The sequence below is a fragment of the Mugil cephalus genome, chromosome 16 (assembly GCF_022458985.1).
Source record: "Mugil cephalus isolate CIBA_MC_2020 chromosome 16, CIBA_Mcephalus_1.1, whole genome shotgun sequence".
NCBI classification, from domain to species: domain Eukaryota; kingdom Metazoa; phylum Chordata; class Actinopteri; order Mugiliformes; family Mugilidae; genus Mugil; species Mugil cephalus.
Window position 1 is genome coordinate 20325329 of NC_061785.1, and position 21562 is coordinate 20346890.

General features: G+C 43.1%; 2 protein-coding genes and 1 long non-coding RNA gene across 5 annotated transcripts; 2 read left to right on the forward strand and 1 right to left on the reverse strand.

Moving 5' to 3' along the window:
* Positions 1 to 1043: 1043 nt before the first annotated feature.
* On the reverse strand, positions 1044 to 19175 carry LOC125022153. The gene is made up of 2 exons (XR_007114418.1): positions 19024 to 19175; positions 1044 to 3313 (listed from the first exon to the last, which is right to left on the reverse strand). It is a non-coding gene; the product is annotated as an uncharacterized LOC125022153 (long non-coding RNA).
* mazb (MYC-associated zinc finger protein b (purine-binding transcription factor)) lies at positions 3313 to 10534 on the forward strand. Its single transcript, XM_047608523.1, has 7 exons — positions 3313 to 3930; positions 4111 to 4261; positions 5389 to 5816; positions 6346 to 6593; positions 6687 to 6750; positions 7255 to 7426; positions 8206 to 10534. The coding sequence occupies exons 1-7, from the start codon at positions 3898 to 3900 to the stop codon at positions 8547 to 8549; spliced, it is 1440 nt and encodes a 479-aa protein (XP_047464479.1). The 5' UTR covers positions 3313 to 3897; the 3' UTR covers positions 8550 to 10534.
* On the forward strand, positions 13493 to 21201 carry tlcd3bb (TLC domain containing 3Bb). Of its 3 annotated transcripts, none has more exons than XM_047608526.1 (7): positions 13493 to 14446; positions 16024 to 16166; positions 16453 to 16536; positions 16913 to 17138; positions 17913 to 18008; positions 18934 to 19043; positions 19174 to 21201. In XM_047608526.1, exons 2-7 carry the CDS (start codon positions 16042 to 16044, stop codon positions 19439 to 19441), a joined length of 909 nt encoding a protein of 302 aa, XP_047464482.1. In that variant the 5' UTR covers positions 13493 to 14446; positions 16024 to 16041; the 3' UTR covers positions 19442 to 21201. The 3 variants fall into 3 exon arrangements, with proteins under 3 accessions (XP_047464482.1, XP_047464480.1, XP_047464481.1); XM_047608524.1 differs by having other exon boundaries at positions 13506 to 14446; positions 15963 to 16166; XM_047608525.1 differs by lacking the exon at positions 13493 to 14446 and adding an exon at positions 14453 to 15852 and having other exon boundaries at positions 15963 to 16166.
* The last annotated feature ends 361 nt before the right edge of the window (positions 21202 to 21562 follow it).

A 21562-nucleotide genomic window follows, 5' to 3' on the forward strand; every position in this document is an offset into this window, starting at 1 on the left:
GCAAAAAACAAAAAACAAAACAAACAAAAAAAATATCCATGACTTATTGAGTATCTAAACAACATACGTGTCTATGGGAGTCACTTCCGATGCATGAGATAGATGTACAAAAAAATAAAAACATTTGTAGACATGACCAAACACATTTGAAACGTACTGTTATCTGTCCCAAGTTTCACTGGAATTCAAAATCACTCGTCCCACATTTTTGAATCTTTACTGTACATATTTATGGGAATATTAAAAACGAACAAACACACACACAAAAAAACACTTGGTTTTATAGAGTAACAAAGATAATGATAGTAATTTTGATATATTCAAATGAGTACCAAGGTTTAGGGCGACGACTCCGACTGCATTTTCTATAGGTGTCAATATTACCATAACTAATCCTGATGTAACTGTCGTAGTTGTAATCACATTTTTCTCGCGTGAAGCAAAGGGCCCACTATTGACTGTACAACAACAACAACGACAACAACGACAAATAGCTGATGAAAACATTGTCGGGTGTGGTGCGCGTTCAAGGTGTTAATGATTATTAATAAGGGGTTATTAATAATTGTTAATGGTTTACGTATGTGTGGTGAGCGATAAAGTCCAGTTATATTGACACTTTGTTTTTTTTAAAAGACACTTCTACAGCAGCGCCCCTCTCTTCACATGAACTCTCCTCCTCTGGACTAGTTTTAAAAAAAAAATGGCCACTGGAATGTAAATGCTGGTTTTCCTTCTTATTTTTTATTTATTTTTTGAGTTTTCACTTCAGGGTTAACTGACTGAAGGGTGCAGCGTGGAATGAGCGCAAAAAGCAAAGCTGGGAGTGTGCGGGAGAAGGAGAAGGAGGAGGAGGAGAAGAAGAAGAGGTGAAAGGTCGGGGCTTTGATTGAGCTGCTGTGGACGTGCACCCTCTTGTGCCGGCGCAGCAGCAGTGACAGCAGACACCGATCAGTGTTTAGTGAGCACGATGCCTCTGAGGCCCAACGGTTTAAATCTCCCTTCTTCTTTTTACTTGAAGGAGATCAGACATTACCGGACTGTTTTTTTTTTCATATTCATTTTTATTTTATTTAATAATTAATTAATTTAAAGAAAAACGAAACGATAATCACCCTTGCTGTTTGTATGACTCAGAAACACCAGCTCAAGACAACTCCCTGTATAACCTACTACTTTATGCTTGGTTGGAATCTCAGTGCATGCATAAACTCCTTATATAAACTAAGACTTGGGGAGGGGAGGGGGGTATGGCCTATTGTGCGTGGGAATCAGTGTGGTTGTGTTTCTAGGTGGGTTGTTGTCGGTGTCAGAGGTCGGTGGCTAGAGCAGAGACGTCTGGATGGAGGACGGAGACGCAGCACAGGCTCATCTGTGATTTGCAGATTTTTGCTTTTTATTTTATCTTGTTTTGTTTTGGTGGGGAGGGAAGTTGGGTTGAAATTCTTATTAAATATTCAAATCAAGCAACTGGAAGCTTGAGAAAGGGAGGGGGTGAGAGGGGTGTTCACACGTGTATTGGAAAAGAAATGGGGTGTTTTAAAAAAGTGATTTAAAAAAGATAATAAATTGATATTAACACATTAACTTGTCTTGATTTGGTGTGCTTTACTCACGTTTCATTATTATTAAGACATGTGTTACTGCAACTGTTAAGGTGAGGCAAAACAGTTCATCTTCTTCAATCAGATCAAATTGTTAAAAAAAACATACACATTGACTTATTATAATATCTCATCTTGTTCAATTAATCCTCAAAAACACAAATTCCAATAATCATCTAATTTTCACATTTGAGAAACTGAAAACAATAGATTTTGCTTCAAATTGATATTATGTGATAATATGATATGATAATATCAATATATGATATATTATTAATATTTCTTATTTTTATGTTTAAAAACATAACACTAGCGCCCAACTAATAGTAGACAACTCATTTCATTTTCAATAATCATCACATTTCACATCACACAAGCTTGAATTTTTTTTTTTTTTTTTTTTTTTTGTTGCTTTATAATGACTTCTAGTCTTCTTCTATGACTTAATCTTCCCTGATTGTTTTCTTGATTGATCAGATCAAAATGTTTATAAGTATCATACTAAATACTAAAGAAACTGGAGTCACCTGTAGCTCCGATGTAGAAGTAAAACTTATTTCAATGAAATGCCTGCAGGCAGGACCAACGTTTTGACTTGGAGGCCTTCTTCAGGGTGCCAAAAGAACTAAAAGTATCATCCTGGCATACTAGTGTCCAATTAACATTAAAAATAATAATAATAAAATAACAATAATCCAATGATGACATTTTTACAGCACAGAAGCAGGAAACAACACATTTCCTGTTGTTGTTTTGTTTTCTCGGTTCATCAGATTAAAATGTGAAAAACAAACAAACACATGTTGACATGTTGAAGTGTCTCCTCTTGTTCAATTAACAGCTGAAAGCACGTTTAATTACCAACAATCAATAGATTTTCACATTTGAGAAGCAGAAACAGCAGTTGTTGTTTAAATTATTGTATATTATTAATGCTTCCTGTTATTTTTTTGGTTGATCAGATCGAAATTGTCTCATGTTGTCCTACTATCAAACAAAAATACGTTTGATTTGCCATAAATAAATAAAAAAAATAAAATAAAATAAAATCGTCGGATTTTTACATTTAAGAGCGCGTGAATGTTAAAAGTAACACTCTTTCCTGTTCTTGGCCTGGCTGGTTTTTCTCTTCGTCTATTGTGTGATTTTCCTGAGCTGCTATTCGTCCTGTGCCGCTCGTGGCTCTGACATCATGACTCCCATTGAGGCTGGAGGCTCTGTGGACACCTCCCTTTAAGATGCGTCTGTCGTCGTTAATGAAAAGTCATCCCGGCTGTTTTTCTGCGGCGCAGATTTGTTCGGCTTGAGGAAAGCGAGAGAGAAGAAGAAGAAGGAAAAAAAAAAAAGCAGCGAGGGGGGGAATTTTGTGTCGGCCGACAAAACCCAGGAAGGAAGGGGAGAGGACGGACTCCGCCGAGAGACGGAAGTGAGAGGGGGGTGTCCGAGGAGGAAACCCTATCCCTTTAAGAGCAAGTGGGACATAGCGGTGCGAAAAAAGGAGAGGAGGGGGAGAAGAAAGAGGAATTAAAAAAGAAAAGGAAGAAAGAGACAGGGAGGGAGGAGGGAGAGCGGGCGATAAAAAAAGAAAGATGACATCCTCGCAGCTGAACGGCCGAGGTGGAGCGATAGGCTGCGGCCCGGCGAGAGCGCCGCTCGCCGGGGTCAGAGCTTGAATCCAACAGCGAGGCTTCGACAAACACCCGATTGGCCTAATGGGGGAAATCGGAAAAATAGATTCATAAATTAAAAACACAGCATGACCTGCTCTGCCGCCAGATATGTTATAACCCATATTCCTTCTCTTGCGTAAAAATGCATTAATACCACGTAGGATTGTTTATTGCTAAAGTGTAATAGTGTGAGACGCGGTGTTTTTTTTATTTTTTTTGGTTTTACTATCATTATTTTTAAGTAGTTATTGTTGCGTGATGTGGCGTTTGAGCAAGATTAGTGCTAAATCAAATTAAAGTTGGAAACCAAAGTCAGACAGAAGCGGGCCGTTGTTGGACCTGGCCTTCTCCACCACTGCCTGTGTACTGCAGCCTGCATTAGTCAACAGCTGCGTGCATTTTAATTGACAGCACCGGGCTACCTCAATGAGAAAAACAGATTTTTGCGGACGACTTTGTTCACGTTTGTCGAGAGGAATCCGGGAGCCCGTCGCTTCGGCCGCGGGACAGGCGGGCTGGTGTGCGCCTCGATCGTCCGCGGGTCGATCGGAAACCATGCAAAGGCTGCCCCGCTCGATCTCAATCAGGAGCTGACTGTGTAATCTCCATCGCTGTGGCGCAAAATGGATGCTGCCTGGAGCAATTTTCTCTTCCAGGTAGGCTGGCCTCTCTGCCCCCTGTCTGTCTCGCTCTCACCCTCTCTCTGCGTGTTTTCTTTCCCCTCTCCTCCTCGCCTCTCACTGACTGTGTGCCCCGCGTCTTGTGTGTCAACCTCAACATGACAATGCTGTGACTTGTGTTTACATTTGGCGATGGCCTTCTCCTTGCTTCTTCAGAATACTCCCACCCAAAACCAAGTGGAGGGGAGCCTCCAATCAGAGCTCATGCAAGTGCATACGAGTTCTCCCCAGACCCCACCCCCGGAGCACATAGCACAGCCTCCTTCGACTGTGGACACTACTGCTCTCAGCGAGGAACCCCTGCCTGGTGAGGGACACTGCGCCGCACACCTGTGGAGTGTTGGGGTCGGGGGGGGGGGGGGGGGGGGGCAGAGTGAATGACACCGGTGCATGCTCTCAGCTCAGTCAGGTGGTAAAAGCCCAGGACAGACAGGTCACACCGAAGCTGATGAATGTCAGAAATAAATATCTGAACCTTGCAGCCTCGTGCAATCCTAGTTTGAAATTTATTAAGCACGCAATACTGTATGAATGCAAACGTTTTTATAGCATTTAAATATTCCACTTTAAATTAATCTGTTTTGTTTTGTGGTCTGTTTTTTTTTTCTTTTTCAATTTCCTGATTGTTTACAGAAATATGTGGATCCAAAATTTTAATCAAGCCAGACAAAAAAAAAAAAGGATTTCAGCAATAAGTCAAAGAAAGTGTTACCAAGCCACGTTGAAACTCGTACCATCTGTTTTTACGTTGCCACCCCGCGAGACGATGTAATAATCGTGCTTTTTCTCTTTTTCTGCGCGTATTGACATGTTTTCAATTGAACTCCATTAAGTCCTGATGTTAAGTGCTGCCGCCGCGCATCATTAGAGCTCAGGTCGTTTGATAATTAATTCATCAGGCGGTTGAATGACAAAATGACCTGACTGATAGATTCCCCCTTTTTACTGCCTCCAGTCTATCAGACGTGAATACCTGCTGGTTCCTCTTCTCTTCACTGTGTAAAAGTGAGATGCACACTTTGAAGGTGCCGCTTGACACTAGTTTCTCAAATTCTTTCGGCCGTGAGATCATCATCATCTTCAGATACATTGATTGAAGTAGCTGTTACAGTAGCGACCCGGCACACTGATCATCTCTGATTATTAATGATTATGTTGATGTGGAGAGTATGAGAAGAAAGACTGATCGTCCTGTCGGTTCATCCTTTAGTTATTTCACTATTTGTTACAGCGTTACTGTAGTTAGGGCGACTAACGCTACTAAAACGTAGTATCTTACTGAAGTTTAGCTGGTGTATTTACTCTCCAAACGTGTCTCCCCAGTAGACGCTGTGCCTCAGTTTGACATACCGTTATAAAAAAAACATCTTTGAAACTCACAACTTTCTTTCCCTCTTCCTTCCTTCCCTCCCTTCCCGCCTCCCTTGGGTGCAGTGAAGCCAGTGTCCCGGCCGACCCGCGTGCAGCACATCTGTGCCATCTGCAACAAGCAGTTCAAGAACAACTACAACCTGCGGCGGCACCAGTCGGTCCACACTGGGGTACGCATGAAGGACAGGGCCAGAGAGCAGGCGGAGGGAGCAAAGGAGGGAGCCACCAGCCAGGTGGTGGTGGCGGCGGCCCCGTCGGCGATGGCGGTGGGGGCCGGAGGGAGGGTGGAGAGGACCACGGTTCCCCTCTCCCTGCTGCACCTCTCCGCGCCTCCCCCTCTCGCCCCTCCCGGCCTGCTGACGGGCGCCCAGCAGCCCCTCCTGGGTGGTCAGGATGGTGAAGGGGTTGCCATGCCAAACATGATGGCTAGTGTTAACCCTCATGCTCCGCCTCCTGCTGCTGTCGTCATGGCCACAGGGGCGACAGTACAGGTGGGTCAGGGCCTTGTGGAGATGGCTGTCGTCAACCCCAAACCTTCAAGCATGTTGTTTCTTAAGCTGCCTGGCCACAGGGATGGTTAAGCCATCTTCTCTTACTCTGGGACTTGAAAGCATCTGCCGCGACAGCTGCTTCACATCTGACTGAAAATGCCCATCAGTGTTAAATTTTTCTAAGACGCCCATGAACGGTTAATCGGTTCAGGGACGATGAATCGGTAAATTCCATCCCGGTGTTTGGCATTGGTCCCCAGTTTGAGAAACACTGTGCTAGAAGCCCCCATGCTCCCCTGCATGTTCTCTGTTACACAAACATTGTGAAAGCAGATGAGGAACGTAGCGGATAGAATTTCACCTAACATCAACTAATTGGCCTTTGCATGTTTTATTAAAAAAAAATCAAAAAATCAAAGAGACGGTATTAACATAGTCGAATGAGTTTCCTTTTCTGTGTGTAATAGTAATTCTGCACGGAAAATGCTTCACATCTAAACTCTGTAGTGTGTTCATCTGCTTGTCTCAGCGGCCCGCAAACCCCAACCCCAACCCCGTGAGGAAGAACCACGCCTGCGAGACTTGCGGGAAGGCCTTCCGGGACGTTTACCACCTCAACCGCCACCGCTTGTCCCACTCGGACGAGAAGCCTTTCTCCTGTCCCATCTGCCAGCAGCGCTTCAAGAGGAAGGACCGCATGAGCCACCATGTGCGCTCGCACCAGGGCGGCGTGGAAAAGCCCTACATCTGCCCTCACTGTGGCAAGGCTTTCTCCAGGTGAGACCACGGGGGAAATGCTCCTGGACCTTTCACTAAAATGTAAAGCGTTTCTCTTTGCTAATACACGCCTGTGTTTCTCTTTCCTTGAAGGCCGGACCATCTCAACAGCCACGTCAGACAGGTGCACTCCTCGGAGCGACCCTTCAAATGCCCCGTACGTCATGTTTACGTGGTTTCGTAACTCCTCTTATTATTGCAGTCACATCCACAATGTTCCCCATAGTTCAAGGTTGATGCATTACACATTACGGCCGTTCACTCTGTATCTTCAGCCTCTGCTCACAGATTTCTGCTGACATGAGTAAACGTACGCTGACAACATCACCATGGAAACTGATCTTTAAGCACATATGTGTTTGAGGATGACAGCGTGCATCTAGTAGCTCCTTGTATTTGTGCTGTAATTGTGTTCTGTCACATTACGGATGGAACTATTTGGTTGTTTTTTTACACACACAAACATATTTACTGTCGAAGAACTACACAAACTGTCATTTACTTCTGCTTGATGCAGATCTAGTTGTTAAAACACTATGATCAGGATTCTTCAGTTTTCACACATGGTATGTGATGCAGTAAAAGTGTGCTGACGTCAAAGGATTTGCATTCATTTGGTTCCTCTCTGCATCTCCTGCATCTCTCCGTCTGGTTTTTTCAGACCTGTGAGTCCAGCTTTGCTACGAAGGATCGCTTGCGCGCGCACATGATTCGCCACGAGGAGAAGGTGCCCTGCCACATCTGTGGGAAGCTCCTGTCCGCCGCTTACATCACAGATCACATGAGGGTGCACAACCAGTCGCAGCACCACGCCTGCCATCTCTGTAACCGCAGTAAGTGCCCTACACGTACGGTAAATACAGATGCAGATTGTTCGCGAAATTTGCGTCTCGCATACAGCAACTTACTACGACAACTATAAACTACAGGGTCCTGTGTCTGAGTTCAGGTGGTAGCTTTTAGTTTCTTTGTGCCTCTCTACTGACACTGTGCAGTAAAGGCTGTAGCAACATGGTAATTATTGAGCTTAACAGAGATTCAGGATTCGAGAACTTTGTGCAGCACTGAGTGTCTGGTATGGGGATTGAGTTAACGTCTGATTGAGCCTGGCCAGATTCCTGTCCTCATGAGAAGCTAAGCTGTTAGCTGTTGCTTCATGTTTTACTGACAGTCCTGAGAACGGTGTTCATGTTCTCATTTAACTCTCAACAAGAGCGGTTTAAAGACTACTTCCCAAAATGTCTATTGACATTGACGTTCCATTACGTCCGTATTTTGAGATTTTATTATTTTCCTTCAGAGATCAGGTCACGCCGTAACTGACGTGCACTTCCCCAGAAATGTAACTGCGTGCCGTGGCGTCACGCAAGAGCAGTGATTGGTCCACCTGCTTATTACCGCTTTAGTATTTCAAGCTGCTTCTCCGGCTGCGCAATTTAAAATTGATTGTTGTAACCTACAGCGTCTAGGTCCTGCAGTGCACTTACACCACTTAAAAGATCACATTTGGACAGTTGTTCACCTGTGAACATCTACTTTCCATATTTGACATTTCAGTTGATAGTTGGTGCGTCTCGCTGAAATAACTCGTGGCTCTCCTCTCGCCCCTCAGGCTTCACCACACTGACTTACCTTCGAGTCCACGCCCAGAAGCACCACGGCCAAGAGTGGAAGGACAGTCCGGGGGGCTTCGGCGGCACCACCTCAGGCGGCGTGCTCGTCTGCCACTTGTGCGGCGTCCACTGCAAGACGCCCACCCAGCTCCAGGGCCACATGGGCACCCACAGCAACAACCAGGCCGCCCCGAGCCCCATCACCTCTAACGTGGCCGCCAGCAGCTCCATCTCCCTTAGCAACATGGTGACATCACCGACCGTCTACGTCACTGGTAACACGGTGGTGGACCTGCTCGTCACAGACTGCTCTAGCATCGCAGCTCCACAGTCCCACAGTTAGCAGCAGGGAGCTCAGCTGCAATAACCTCAGTCCCTTAGCAGAGGGCACGGTTAGAGAAGGTTGAAGTTACTCGTAGATGCTGACCCGGTTTCGGTTTTGTCACTTGTACTGTTGGTAAGGTTAAGATGAAGGGTCGGGGCGCTAGAGAATCATTTTCGTTTAAGAGAGGACTGAAGTCATGACGAGGAGGTCTTTGTGGCTGGAGCAGGTCCACTGACACTAACGACAAAAATGGATGTGTTATCCAAATATCCCACAAATGCTCTCAAGCATTTTAAGACTCCAGTGAAACTGTGGTATTGTGAGCATCTACTGTATTACTCTGCCCTCTCTCTCCCTCTTTCTGTCTCTCTGCCCTGTCCCTCCCCTCAACCCTGGCATTGGCTGCTCTCTGCAAGTGCACCAAGTACTGTATATCTCACACCAGCTCTGATCTTACCTCCATTTTGCAGCTCACTTACTAAGAATCCAAATGGCTTGCGTTAAGAAGTAGCAGGGAAAGAATAACTTTCAGAAAACAAAAAAAAAACAAAAAACAAAACAAACAAAAAAAAAACATAGAAGGGAAGATGTGTGTTTGGGTGTGCGTAAGTCTGGGCTCCTCTCGCATGTTAGCTCGTTTGGTCACAAAATTAGGATTTGGTTTGAAGCTGGGATGTTTTGTTTTTTTTAAGTCTTTCTACTTGTGGGATGTCTAGAGAACGAGACAGAAGACCACACGTGTTGTGGTCGGTGTGGAACTGTAGGACGTACTTGTTCATTTATTTCCTAAAGGTACCGAGATAAGAGGAGAGTAGCGTTCAGGAGCGTCAAGCACCTTAAACCATTATCGTTGGATTCAGTAAGGATCAATATGGGGTTGGAGATTCCTTGGATTTTTCTTGCTCTGAGTCTTCCTCTCTGGTTCTGGCCTTTTTTTTTATTTTATTTTATTTTAACAGGAAAAAAAAAAAAAAGAAATGACTGCTAATCAACACTAAAGCTTCTGACATGGCAATTCTTGCACCTGAGGTCTACCTTTTGCATGAAAACAAGCTAGCTCAGTCATGCTTATTGTTATGGAGCTGTCATGGAAAAGAAACTTTTAGCAGTTCCACTAAGTTAGTTGGCTGTAAACAATAATAATTATTAAAATGTTGATTTTATTCAGATCTTTTCAACATCGTTGGCCATTCATTTGATTGTAACCGTCATTGCCATAGTCCTCCGTTTCCTCTATATGTACCAGTCCACTGAGTGAAACTTATGCATTAGATTTAGTCATTGAACTCTCTGTATAGCACATAATGTTTTCAACGCAAGTCATTACCATTCTGCATTAATCATGTGAAGAATGCTCACTTGTTCATTGGATTATTTGATTGCTTTGAGTTATATTGTGAGTGATGATTTGTGGAGTCGAAAGGGCTTATAACGTCATAAGTCAGGCAAAGAAGTACAACGGGAGGTTGACGACGCCACTCGGTATGCTGTAAACAAATCCTGGTTTTGTACTGGAGTGCTCTTTTCAGTTTTGTGTTGATATGTTACCTTGAAATTTGTAGTTGTTTCTTTCTTCCTTTTCTTTCTTTAAAAAAAAAAATGTGTTCTTCCTGTTGAGAAAATTAGTGATTTATTACCATTTAATTTTAGCTTTTCTCCATTACACTAAGAAAAAAAAAATAATAATAATACCTCTACTCTAGGATTCTGTACAGCTCTTGTGATACATCTTAATGCCTTATCGTACTCAACTGCATTTTAATTCTTTTACGATAAAATATTTCAAATCTTAGTCATGGATTCATTAAGAATATTAATGGGATGTATTTATATTTATATTTTTATATTTCTCAACAGTATGCATGTCTAAAAGGTTGTTAGAGCAAAAAAAAAAATCAATGATGCTTACTACAGTCATAAATATTATGTTATTTTGTAGATGAAGTAGAGATCATGTTATTATTTTGTAATTTGGACAATTTAAAGTAAAAGGAGTAAATGGGCTTTGCTTTGTGTGCTGATCTTTTCCCCTGTGCTGACAGAGGTAATTAGAGAATTGCAGAAAACATGACAGAGACTACAACATGCACTGACAAAGGGAATACCTGAACATGGTAAAATGACATTTTAACACAAAGGCTTCTGTAACAGAAAGGGCCATGTCCAGTTCTAAATAACCTGTGGAGATCTTTACTTTTTAGTAGGAATATCACTGAGTGGTACTACATGAAACTCACGTGACTATGATGTGTTAATGATTCAATACTCGCCTGTAATTAGAGGCGGCAAGTTTATTCGTGGTACCTCAGCCGGTAGAAAATGTCTGACATTAGAACAGTAGCTGCACCAGTAACTGACTTCCTCATCAGATTAAACGCCATATTTTATTCAAATCGAGTGTGTTTTTTTTAGGTGTGTCAGGCATGTCTGTTTACTTGGGTTGTCAGCCTCATCGATGTTTGCTTTAGTTTGTAATTATCAATTTATTTATTTTCTTCAGTCTTTAAGTGACCACTCCAATCCTTTAACTACAAAAATATTTGAGAAGAAAAATCAAATCATGTTCTACATACTGATTTATAAAAATGACGTGAGACTGTGAGAAAGAAGCTTCATCTGATCTTATACATCCAGTTAGGTTTATATATGTTTGGACACTGAGAATTCTTTTGTTATTTAACTTGTTTTGTCCAAACATTTTCTAGTTGTTCTAGTTTTCACCCACTTGCCACTTTATTAAGTACACCTGTTCAATTGCTTGTTAAAACAAATCAACCTATCACATGGCATTTAAGCATGTAGAGGTGATCAAGACAACTTACTGAAGTTCAAACTGAGCATCAGAATAAAGAAGAAAGGGGATTTAAGTGACTTTGAATGTGGTACGGTTGCTGGTGCCAGATGGGCTGGTCTGAGTATTTCAGAAACTGCTGATCTACTGGGATTTTCACACACAACCATCTCCAGGGTTTACAGAGAATGGTCTGAAAAAGAGAAAATATCCAGTGAGCGGCAGTTGTGTGGATGAAAATGCCTTGTTGATGTGAGAGGTCAGAGGAGAATGGGCAGACTGGTTGGAGATGATAGAAAGGCAACAGTAACTCAAATAACCACTGGTTACAACCAAGGAATGTAGAATACTATCTCTGAACACACAACACGTCAAACCTTGAAGAAGATGGGCTACAGCAGCAGAAGACCACACCAGGTCCTCCGCTCCTGTCAGCTAAGAACAGGAAACTGAAACTACAGTTCACACAGGCTCACCAAAACTGGACAATGGAAGGCTGTAAAAACGTTGCCTGGTCTGATGAGTTTGATTTCACCTCCGACATTCAGATGGCAGGGTCCTGCCTTGTATCAACGGTTCAGGCTGGGGGTGTTGGTGTAATGGTGTGGGGGGTATTTTCTTGACACACTTTGAGCCCCTTAGTACAAACTGAGCACACAGCCTACCTGAGTATTGTTGCTGACCATGTCCGTCCCTTTATGACCACAGTGGACCCATCTTCTGATGGCTACTTCCGGCAGGATAATGCACCATGTCACAAAGCTCATATCATCTCAAACTGGTTTCTGAAACATGACAGTGAGTTCACTGTACTCCAATGGCCTCCACAGTCACCAGATCTCAATCCCATCGAGCACCTTTGGGATGAGGTGGAACACGAGATTCACATCACAGATGTGCAGCCGACAAATCTGCAGCGACTGTGTGATGCTATCATGTTAATATGGACCAAAATCTCTGCGGAATGGAACACGTTGTTGAAAGTATATCACAAAGAATTAAGGCAGTTCTAAAGACAAAAGGAGGTCCAACCTTTTACTAGCAAGGTGTACCTAATAAAGTGGCCTGTGAGTGTACAATGCCTACAGGCTTAGATTGAGAACTATCAGCTTTAACTGAGGGTATACAGAATCAAATTGGATAAAAGATTTCGGAATTACAACTATTTTTATATACAGCCCATTATTTTCAGAGGCTCAAAATTAAATGGGACAGTAGACTCAAAATCTACTAATCCACTCTATTTCAAAGACAGATGAAGACCAATGAACAAACAGCACAGTTAAGGCTCAGCAAAGCATCAAAAAGGAGGAAATCTATTTACTGGTGATGTCGAGTGTCCTAATAAATGAACACTTTATCATTCTCTTAATCTGTCCATTCAGCTTTAAGGTTCTGAAAAAAGGGAACTGTTTATAAACAGTTGTCATGCCGACGGCTTTCCTGGGTTTCCTTTGGATGTGAGTATCTTCAATTTAGAGCAGATACTTTGAACTTTAAGTTCATGTTTATCATATAACTATAACTTGAATACTTATTGATTAAGAGCTAACAAAAAAAAGCAAAACTTGTGTCCGTACACATGGACAAAACTAACTCCATCTTTTAACTGTCTATTGAACATGAACTAGTCACAGAGACGCATGTTCTCTGTGATGCTCAGTGAGTAGCTGTGTCATTTCTTTCAGTGCAATATACTGTGCAGGCACCACCACTAAACACAATCTCTCCTTCCACACGTTAACAGTGACCATTCATCATTCCTCAACAGCCACAACAGATCTCGCTATCATGCACCTAAATACATGGCAAAGGAATCCTGCAGGAACACATGACACATGCTGGATCAAGGGCTCAGTTCTCTCATTGTTTCTGGACAATCTGCTCCGCTTATTTTGATCTGATTGCATTATCAGTATCACAATATAGTCAGCAGGAAACAACAATCTAAGACTCGTACTAAACATATTGTTCTGTGCTGAAACACAGGAACACACCAACTAGAACTGAACTTCCAGTTTTTCTTCACCTGTAGAAGTTGTGATTTATGACACACGTTTGATTCAGATTTACTGCTCCTAGGCTGCTCCTATTCCAACATTTTATTTAGAAAAAAATTGTTAGAATGTATGTCAAACTTTGTATTTTTGCATGTGTCTGTGTGTGCATGTACTGCAGCTAACCAGATGTTCCACTAACTGATGTTTTCCACGTGAGCAAGCAGCTAAAAGGACAGAGTTGGGTTGTCTTCACAAAGCCTGAACAAAGTTGCATTGATTGTCCTCTAATCTGCAAGCCCCATATCAAGGGTGCAAAGGCTGCAAATAGCCAGGACCACGATATGACAGACCAAGCATATCGTACAATATGCAGGTCAGGACTGGTGATTGATTCATTTATTTACAGTTCAAAGATCAAAGATTTCCTTTAGTCTGTACTGGTACAGATAGCAGTAATGCCTTTAGATCAATCTGTCTGTTAAATCTTTCAATGTGTTTATGGCAAATTTCTGAATTAAATATCAATGTATATGGGTTCTTTCGCGTGCAAACTATGAAACAACGGGGATGGATGGCCTCCTTCCATGCCCACGTTTTCTTGCATATAAAACAAGTTTCTCAAATGCTGTGCTGTGAGTGGTGCACATTTCTCGTCGTGCCACTGGCTGCTGTCTGGACCTGTAGGAAGTAGCTGGCGCAGTAGAGTCAGTCCACAGTATTGAGTCAACGTCGCATCTGGGAGGCTGAGGCAGCAGGCAGGGGCATCTGCGAGACAGATGAGATGACATAGCGGCTGGACCAGCTATCGCTACCTCGACAACTGGGTCCGATCCGTGTCTTTTCGACGGTTTAACTTGTTTTGAATAGATAACGCTACTTTGCCCAACGCCGGCTACATCGCGAGCTTGTTGCCGATGCCCTCGGTGAGCTGCCCTCACGGAGATTTTGATCTAAGTTGCTGCAAGCTAGCGTTAGCCCGCTGCTGCTCCACTCCAGACATTGAAGTGGCCACATAAACATGCGGATCATCGAGGCGGAGACCCCCGGGATATCTCTAACGTTGAACGCTTCCTGCAGGACACGACTTTCAACTGGCCGCTGACCGGACTCCACGGAGTGGCCGTGTAAGCGTTTGGTTGTTTCCCCGTCCATTCTCAACATGTGCAGACTCGGATCCGTTAGCCCCGGGTAGCGGTCCACTTGCTCGGGTAGCTTAGGCGCTAGTGCTAAGTGCTACAAACAAACACCAAGCCGACAAAACGTTTAAACGTCATCTTCGTTGTCTCCGCAGACGAGCCACTAAACACGGCCCCAAACACACCCAGCTGTTAGCTTTCGTTATTGAGTGTCGTAACCGTGCTAACTGCTGGTAGTTGGATTTGGTCCAGGGGAAGCGGTTGCTAACCGAGGCGGTGGTGACTTGACTGCCGTTGCTAACGTTACCTTTGGGGAGATGCTAACGCTGCTAGCGTCATTGTTAGCATTCAAGCGCGCAGACACTTGGTCATGTCTACCAAGACGAGCACCTAGCTACATTTGCTCACCGAAGCTACAGCCGCGTATACTGGCTGACCCAGGTTTTTGTAACACGTTGACGACAAAGTGCCAGTAACCAGGGTTGACTTAGGTGCAGCTGTCTTAGCTCAACTAGCTCGCGAAATTGATGCAAAGCCTTCTATATCATTGGGCTAATAGCAATAGCGTTATTTTGACATACTGTTACAATATAAATAAAAAATACCAATGTGCTTGCTAAAAATTGTGCTTTTTCTTGTTTTCAGAAAACGTTCAAATATGACTTAGGCAATTACGCTTTTAGGTTAACGATATGTATATGTGGCTAAAATTAGCGGTAGTCCAAGACCAAGTGAAATTGAAATTGATATGTGCCGCCTGGTTCTTTATATCCCAGTTAACCCAAATTTGCTTTAACTAACGTTCAAATTGTCGGCTTAAGTACCGTCAGTATCGGATAATAAGAATGGATAATTTATGTGTCAAACTACAGCCGTTCTCAATTTGCTTCTTGGGGTTAACGTTAGCTGCCCACCCAAGCTTCACCAGTCGACCCCAGACAGGTGACATCGGCTAACGGTTGTTGCCAGGAAATATGAAGCTCCAGCTGCACCACGCACTGTCAATATTTTTCGACGTTCGGGATTTTAAAATAGCGCAATGCGTATTCTGCTAATGGATTTCAACTTTTTAATGAGTCAGCTAGTCCAGTGTTAAGTAAGCAAAGTGCAAAACCGCATGGCAGTGCCACATGGTTGCCCTAGGAATAAATGGTAAAGTGAATGACGCTTACAATGTCATCAGATGGACGGGGCAGCATGGTGCACAAAGGGGCCTTGTATCTGATAATCTGCCGCTGACACTGTACTCAGCAGCTGTATAGTTCCTCTGCTTTCAGCCCAACGCGCTGCCCCCTTTCACCTTTAATATAAGCCTGTTTTTTTCCACATTTGCCTCACTGCAGCTGTTCCGTGACGCTAGAATAATATGCCGCCACATGTGTTGGACTCTGATAGTATGTTTGTTATCTTGGCAAGCGCAGCAAAATACATACAGAGGGAGTTACCATTAGATCCATACGAACTTTTGATGTTATGTATGTTTTTTTTTGTTTTTCTTTCGCAGAGGGGAGAGAGCAACGGATCTCGAGGACCAGATTGCCTGCTGAACTTTTTTTTGCCTCTAGCGCAGATCACCAGGGACCATGCTGACCATCCTAGCTGCTGGGTCTGTGTTCTTTCCAGGCCTTTTCCTGCTGTCCAAACAATGCCTGAAATCCATCCCAGCACTGAGGTGGAGCGAAGGAGATGCAGTCATTGTATCAGCCAGGTCAGATCTGCTATCATGTTTTGTTTTCGTTGTGCTCTAGATACTTGACGTTCACACTTTTTATTTAAACTGAGTAAAACTGTCATTCAGAAGTGTGAAGGGATTTAGCAGGCTCTTGCAGATGCAGGTATGTCATCTTACCTAGTACTTTTAGTAGTAATAGTTCTACATTAAATGTAAAGGAAACATTTTTCTTGCCATGTGTTAAGACGGTATAGAAGCTTTCACCGCACTGGCCGACTATAAATATATTGTTTGCTGTGTATTTGTCATCCTCTGATCTCAGGTTGGTGTCCTCAGTTCAGGCAGTCATGGCTTCTTCCGCTGGCTATATAATTTCCTCTTCTTGTAAAGATGTCCTGGAGGACCAGTAAGTCAAGAAATGCATCACTGCAATATACACTATAACACCTTTGTCCTGCCTGTCCTGTAATTTAATATGTGTGATAATTTAGGTGTCATGATTTGTCATATGCACATTTTGGAGTCTTCCTAAAACTATTTGATATCAATGTCAATCTCGTTTGATGGTTATTCAGAATGGACTTGAGGTTTTTGTGGATTGCAGAAGGGCTAAGCTGTTCTTTGCTGAGGGTTGTTGCTTACTGGATTGTATAGCTAATGTATGGCAAAATATGTTTGAGCTACAACCGTCAAAGAAGTTATGTTCTGGCTGTTATCGACACTTCTCACACGGTTTGATAAACGGTTGATTCCTCCTTTGTTTTTCTTCCTTTTCCGCACAGGCATTGGCTCACTAGCACTTACATCATGTTCGCCGTTCCCTACTTCGTGTATGACATCTACGCGATGTTCATGTGCTACTGGTACAAGCTCCGGGTCAAAGGGCACGAGGAGGCCTCGGCGGCGCCCCAGCACATGCGCTCGGCACTGATCAGCTACTTGCGTCGCGAGTTCCTCATGGTGCTGCACCATGTTGTCATGGTCACCGTCTGTTTCCCCGTCTCTGTGGTAACTGTCACACACTGCTCTTTCTGAGCTGAGATTTTATTGAGGCTGGAAAAGCTCAATTGTCTGTTTTTGCAATTACCCGCACTTTGATGTGTTTGTCGTTTCTAAAAGGACATAATCATTAAAGGGAAGTTGTGACACTTTCTGCTATTTTTTCCAAAGTAAAACAAACTACATCAATAGACGGCTTAATGTTATGTGCTTATGTTTTCTAAAATAGCTGCAGCTAAGGTCATCTTTACACTCGGTTCAGTCTTCTAAATATTCTGTTGATGCAAAGGATTCTGGGATGACTTTTAAAACAGGTGCTAGCTCATTTTCCGTCAGTTGATGCATAGACCAACACGTGCAGCTTTAAACTGCACGAGTTTTTCTCCGCTGTAGAAGTGCACCATAGATGTGTGTATCTAATTACAATTTAGACATGTTATATAATTTCATTTATACTCGCACGCATTAAAGCTTTCATCCATTTAAAAAATATATTTGTATATTTCCCTCTTTTGAGAAAAGTTGCTACTCGACACCATAATCCATCGTTGCACCAGGTGCACTGTTATCCCAGGAGTTAATGCAGCCAAGTAACTGGATGCATTTTTAATGTCTCTATGAACTTTGAGATAAAAGAAAACTCCTCAAACTCTTTCAGTTGTTGACCTCAGCTAAACCTTTTATGTACAGAGGGGTGTTTGTTGCAGATGCTGCAGCCTAAAAGTGCAGAAGGTCACAAAATCGCAATCCAGACAAATTCACAACCTCTTTTTCTCTCTCTAGTTCTGGCGACAAGGAAGGGGAGATTATTTCCAGGGTATAATGTTCATGGCTGAGCTCAGCACTCCGTCTGTCTGCTTAGGAAAAATACTCATCCAGGTAAGGGTCTTGGTTCAGCCTCAGAGAATCATTTGAAACACCGTTGCATGCGCATGTGTCACGCTTATTTCTTCTGCACTTTTTTTTTTCTCCCTTTTATTTCGTTCGAAAAACATATTTCCCAGCATGCTGCTTGTTGGTGCCAGTCAGCTTCTGTCAGCTGTGTCACACTTGAGCAGCGCTGTCAGAAACATCAGTCTTTAATTGGTAACACGGTTTGGTTGAATACACGCCGTAGGAGTTGCGCCCACCCCGTCCTCCCCCGTGTATTTGTCATAGGTTTGTGTGGATGTGCGCACAATGTCCGGGCGAAGGTTGCCCCCCCTCCACTGCTTTATGCTCGGCCCCCCACTGAGGCTCCCACAGCTGTTGGCCTCTGAATATAGCCCCTAGTATTTAGACGGGATATTCAGCGGATACAATATCAGCTTGTCCTTCTACCCTCTATCTCTTTGCACCCCGCCCCTCCCATCCCTGACAACAGCGCATGTGGCCGTTTGATAAACAACAAAAGCCGTGGCCTCACAGAGTTCCCCCTCTTACAGAATGGGAAAGAAAGAAACAATAACCTGATAAAAAAAAAAAAAACGAGCATTTACTGCCGTGTAGAATGAGGAAGTGGGAAATGTGTGCACGCTTGTGCTCAGTGTTATCTCACTGCAGCAGGTTCGAGATAAAACTTCACCATTAAACAAATGAGAATGGAGGGGAAAAGAAGAGCTGCTGCACTGACACGTTGTCCTTCTGTCTCCTGTAGAAACCAACCAGTGTCCAACCAGCAGCATGTCACACTGTGCTCGCCACATGTCCAGTCCATGCTGATAGCATTAACGGATGTAACAATATTAGAAATAACAGTGTAACGTCAGCTTTTACCAAACTGTTCCGCCTGCCTTTCTTTCTGTTTTTTTTTTTCTGCTCTCAGTACAAACAGCAACACACTATCCTGCACAAAGTGAATGGGGCTCTTATGCTGATCACTTTTTTCATCTGTCGAGTCCTACTCTTCCCTTACCTCTACTACGTCTATGGAAGGTATGTCTCTCTTTCCATCTCTGTTCTGCAGTCTCGCCAATCTGGGGTCAGTGACGTGGTACTTGATCTCTGTCTTGGGTTGTGGAAGTAGGATTCGAGAACATGTGCCTAAAATGCCTTATACCTCCAGGTACGCATCCATTCCCTTCCACATGGTCCCCCTGTCGGTCCCCTGGCACTGTAACCTCGGTGCCGCCCTGCTCATGGCGCCCCAGCTCTACTGGTTCTCCCTCATTTGCAGGGGCGCCCTGCGACTGTTCTTGGGCACCTCCCGCTCTCAGAGACCGCGCGCGGCCACGGCCGCCGATAAGGATCGCCAGACGGACGGCAACGCACTGCCCCAGCCTGCCAATGGCTACAGCACGCGCTCCACAGAGCCCGAGCTGGCCACTCACTGAGAGGAGTGGAGTGGAGTGGAGGGGAGGGAGGGGAGGGAAGGAAGGCGAATGTACCAATGAGTCTGTAAAGGAAGGAAAGCTATGAGGGGAAAAGACTTGAAACAAGTCAAGGCGGTGGCCTCAAAGAGTGCTGGAGTGTTTGCAGCCAGTAAACGGCTAAATATTTGGTCCCTGGCCACCGAATACTTCAGCTTCTTAGTTTGTAGGAAATAAACAGAGTGTTAGAGCACTCAGTATTTAAGATGTCATCAGGCACTGTGACAGATGGGAACATGCACTGACCTGAGAGGAATTTGCCTGGATGTATAGCAAGCATAGGTGGCTATTTCCCTCATGTAGATCAAATTCAGTCCTCTCTGCCTCACGGTATAGGAAGAGCAGGAACATAGGAATGTATTATATTGTATGTTAGTACGTTTGCTGTAGATGGAAGGCCCGATTCAGTTTAGTAATGAAGACGACCTTCAAAAAAAGAAAAAAATCCCGGCTAAGCAGTATTTTGACTTGTTAGTGTTTATTATCTGTATCCTCTATGTAGTCACTGTCACTCTAACAAAATGTAATCAACCTGCAGACTGACTCATCTTTAGAAGGGAGATAATCTCGTATGACTGTATTCTGCTGCCTTATCCCTTTTCCCCGTTCTTTGCAGTTTCTTTACCTTTTTGTTTCTACCCTGGAAGAAGGAAGAAGAGGCTCTCCTCGGACTGAAAACCGTGACGGTTGTACATAGCAGATGTAAAATTGTCCTCTCCGTGTCAGTATTAGTTGATTTTATTTCATTTTTTTTTTAAGATTTTGTCTCATTTCTGCATCTGACTATTTTGAACAAAGACATTTCAGCATTACGATACAAACATTTCACTTACAGCTTAGTGTACACAGACACCCCCCAAACGTGTGGCCGTGTTTCTCGTTTCAGTGTAGATATGACTTCATTCCATTTACTGGTGTCACTATATTTTTTTCACTCGAGGAACTGATGCACAGAGGCAGTTGCTTGCTGGATTTGTGTGTTTTGTGTTGAGATTTTTTTTTTTTTTTTTTTCGTTTGGTGCTGCTGTAAATGTCCAACTATCCATTTTCTTGGCAGAAATCTTTCACAAAGGGATCCATGAGGTTTGAGTATTTTTAACTCTGTAAGGGGACTTGCAACGTTGATGCTTGAAGGGAAGGAAAAGTGAAAAGCACCACATTTGTCCATTATTTCACTCTTCATTTACTTTTTAACCACTGGTAATTCCTCCACGCAGCCTTTTTAACGTCTGAAACGCTCCAACCATTGAGCCGTTCATTTGAGCCACCGGTTCCATGAACCTCCTACGAACAAACTTGTTTTTATCATTTTGTGTTGGTTTAAAGCAGTTACACTGTCTTGCAAATGGGACAAGGAAAAACAAAACAAAACAAAACAAAAAAAAAAAAAAAAAAACAGCTGAAAAACCATCAAGACAGGGTAGTGTGTGCCAAAAACATCTGGACAACTGTGGGCATGTTGAACACAGAATATCCATTCCCGTGTTCCATGAATTCATTAAGGTACTGCTTCTAGACAATACTACAAGAAATATTTCAACCGATGTACTGTATATTCCACAAAATGCTCGTTATTTATTTGTAAGTATTTATTTATTTATTTATTTGGTTTGTGGTTTTTGAATGCATATTTATGCATACATATTATACTCTATGCTTCTGAGCCTCATGTGAAGGCTGTATTGTTACTCAAACTTAGCTAAAATATACTTCTCTGTCCTGAACCTGCCTTGAGTGTTTTTTTTTTATTCAAACTTGTGTGAAAATATCTTTCCAAATGACTTTTTTTTTTCAAATAAGTTTGAAATTGTTCATTGCTGCATATAAATAAGGAAAATGTTGACCAGTAGAGGGCGCCTGAATCCATGCGTTTAATTATATGAATTCTTACCAACTCACTTTCAGTATTTTTATGAAAGGAATTGAGAACACTGTTAAAAAAAAAAGAAAAAAAATGTTAGTACATTAAGCCATCACAGACTAAATGTGGTAACATACTATAAGTATATTGTCTATTGAGGGTTTTACCATATGATTTATAGTGACATCAGCTTCGTCTGCTGGTTGGGAGTGTGCTCACCTGTG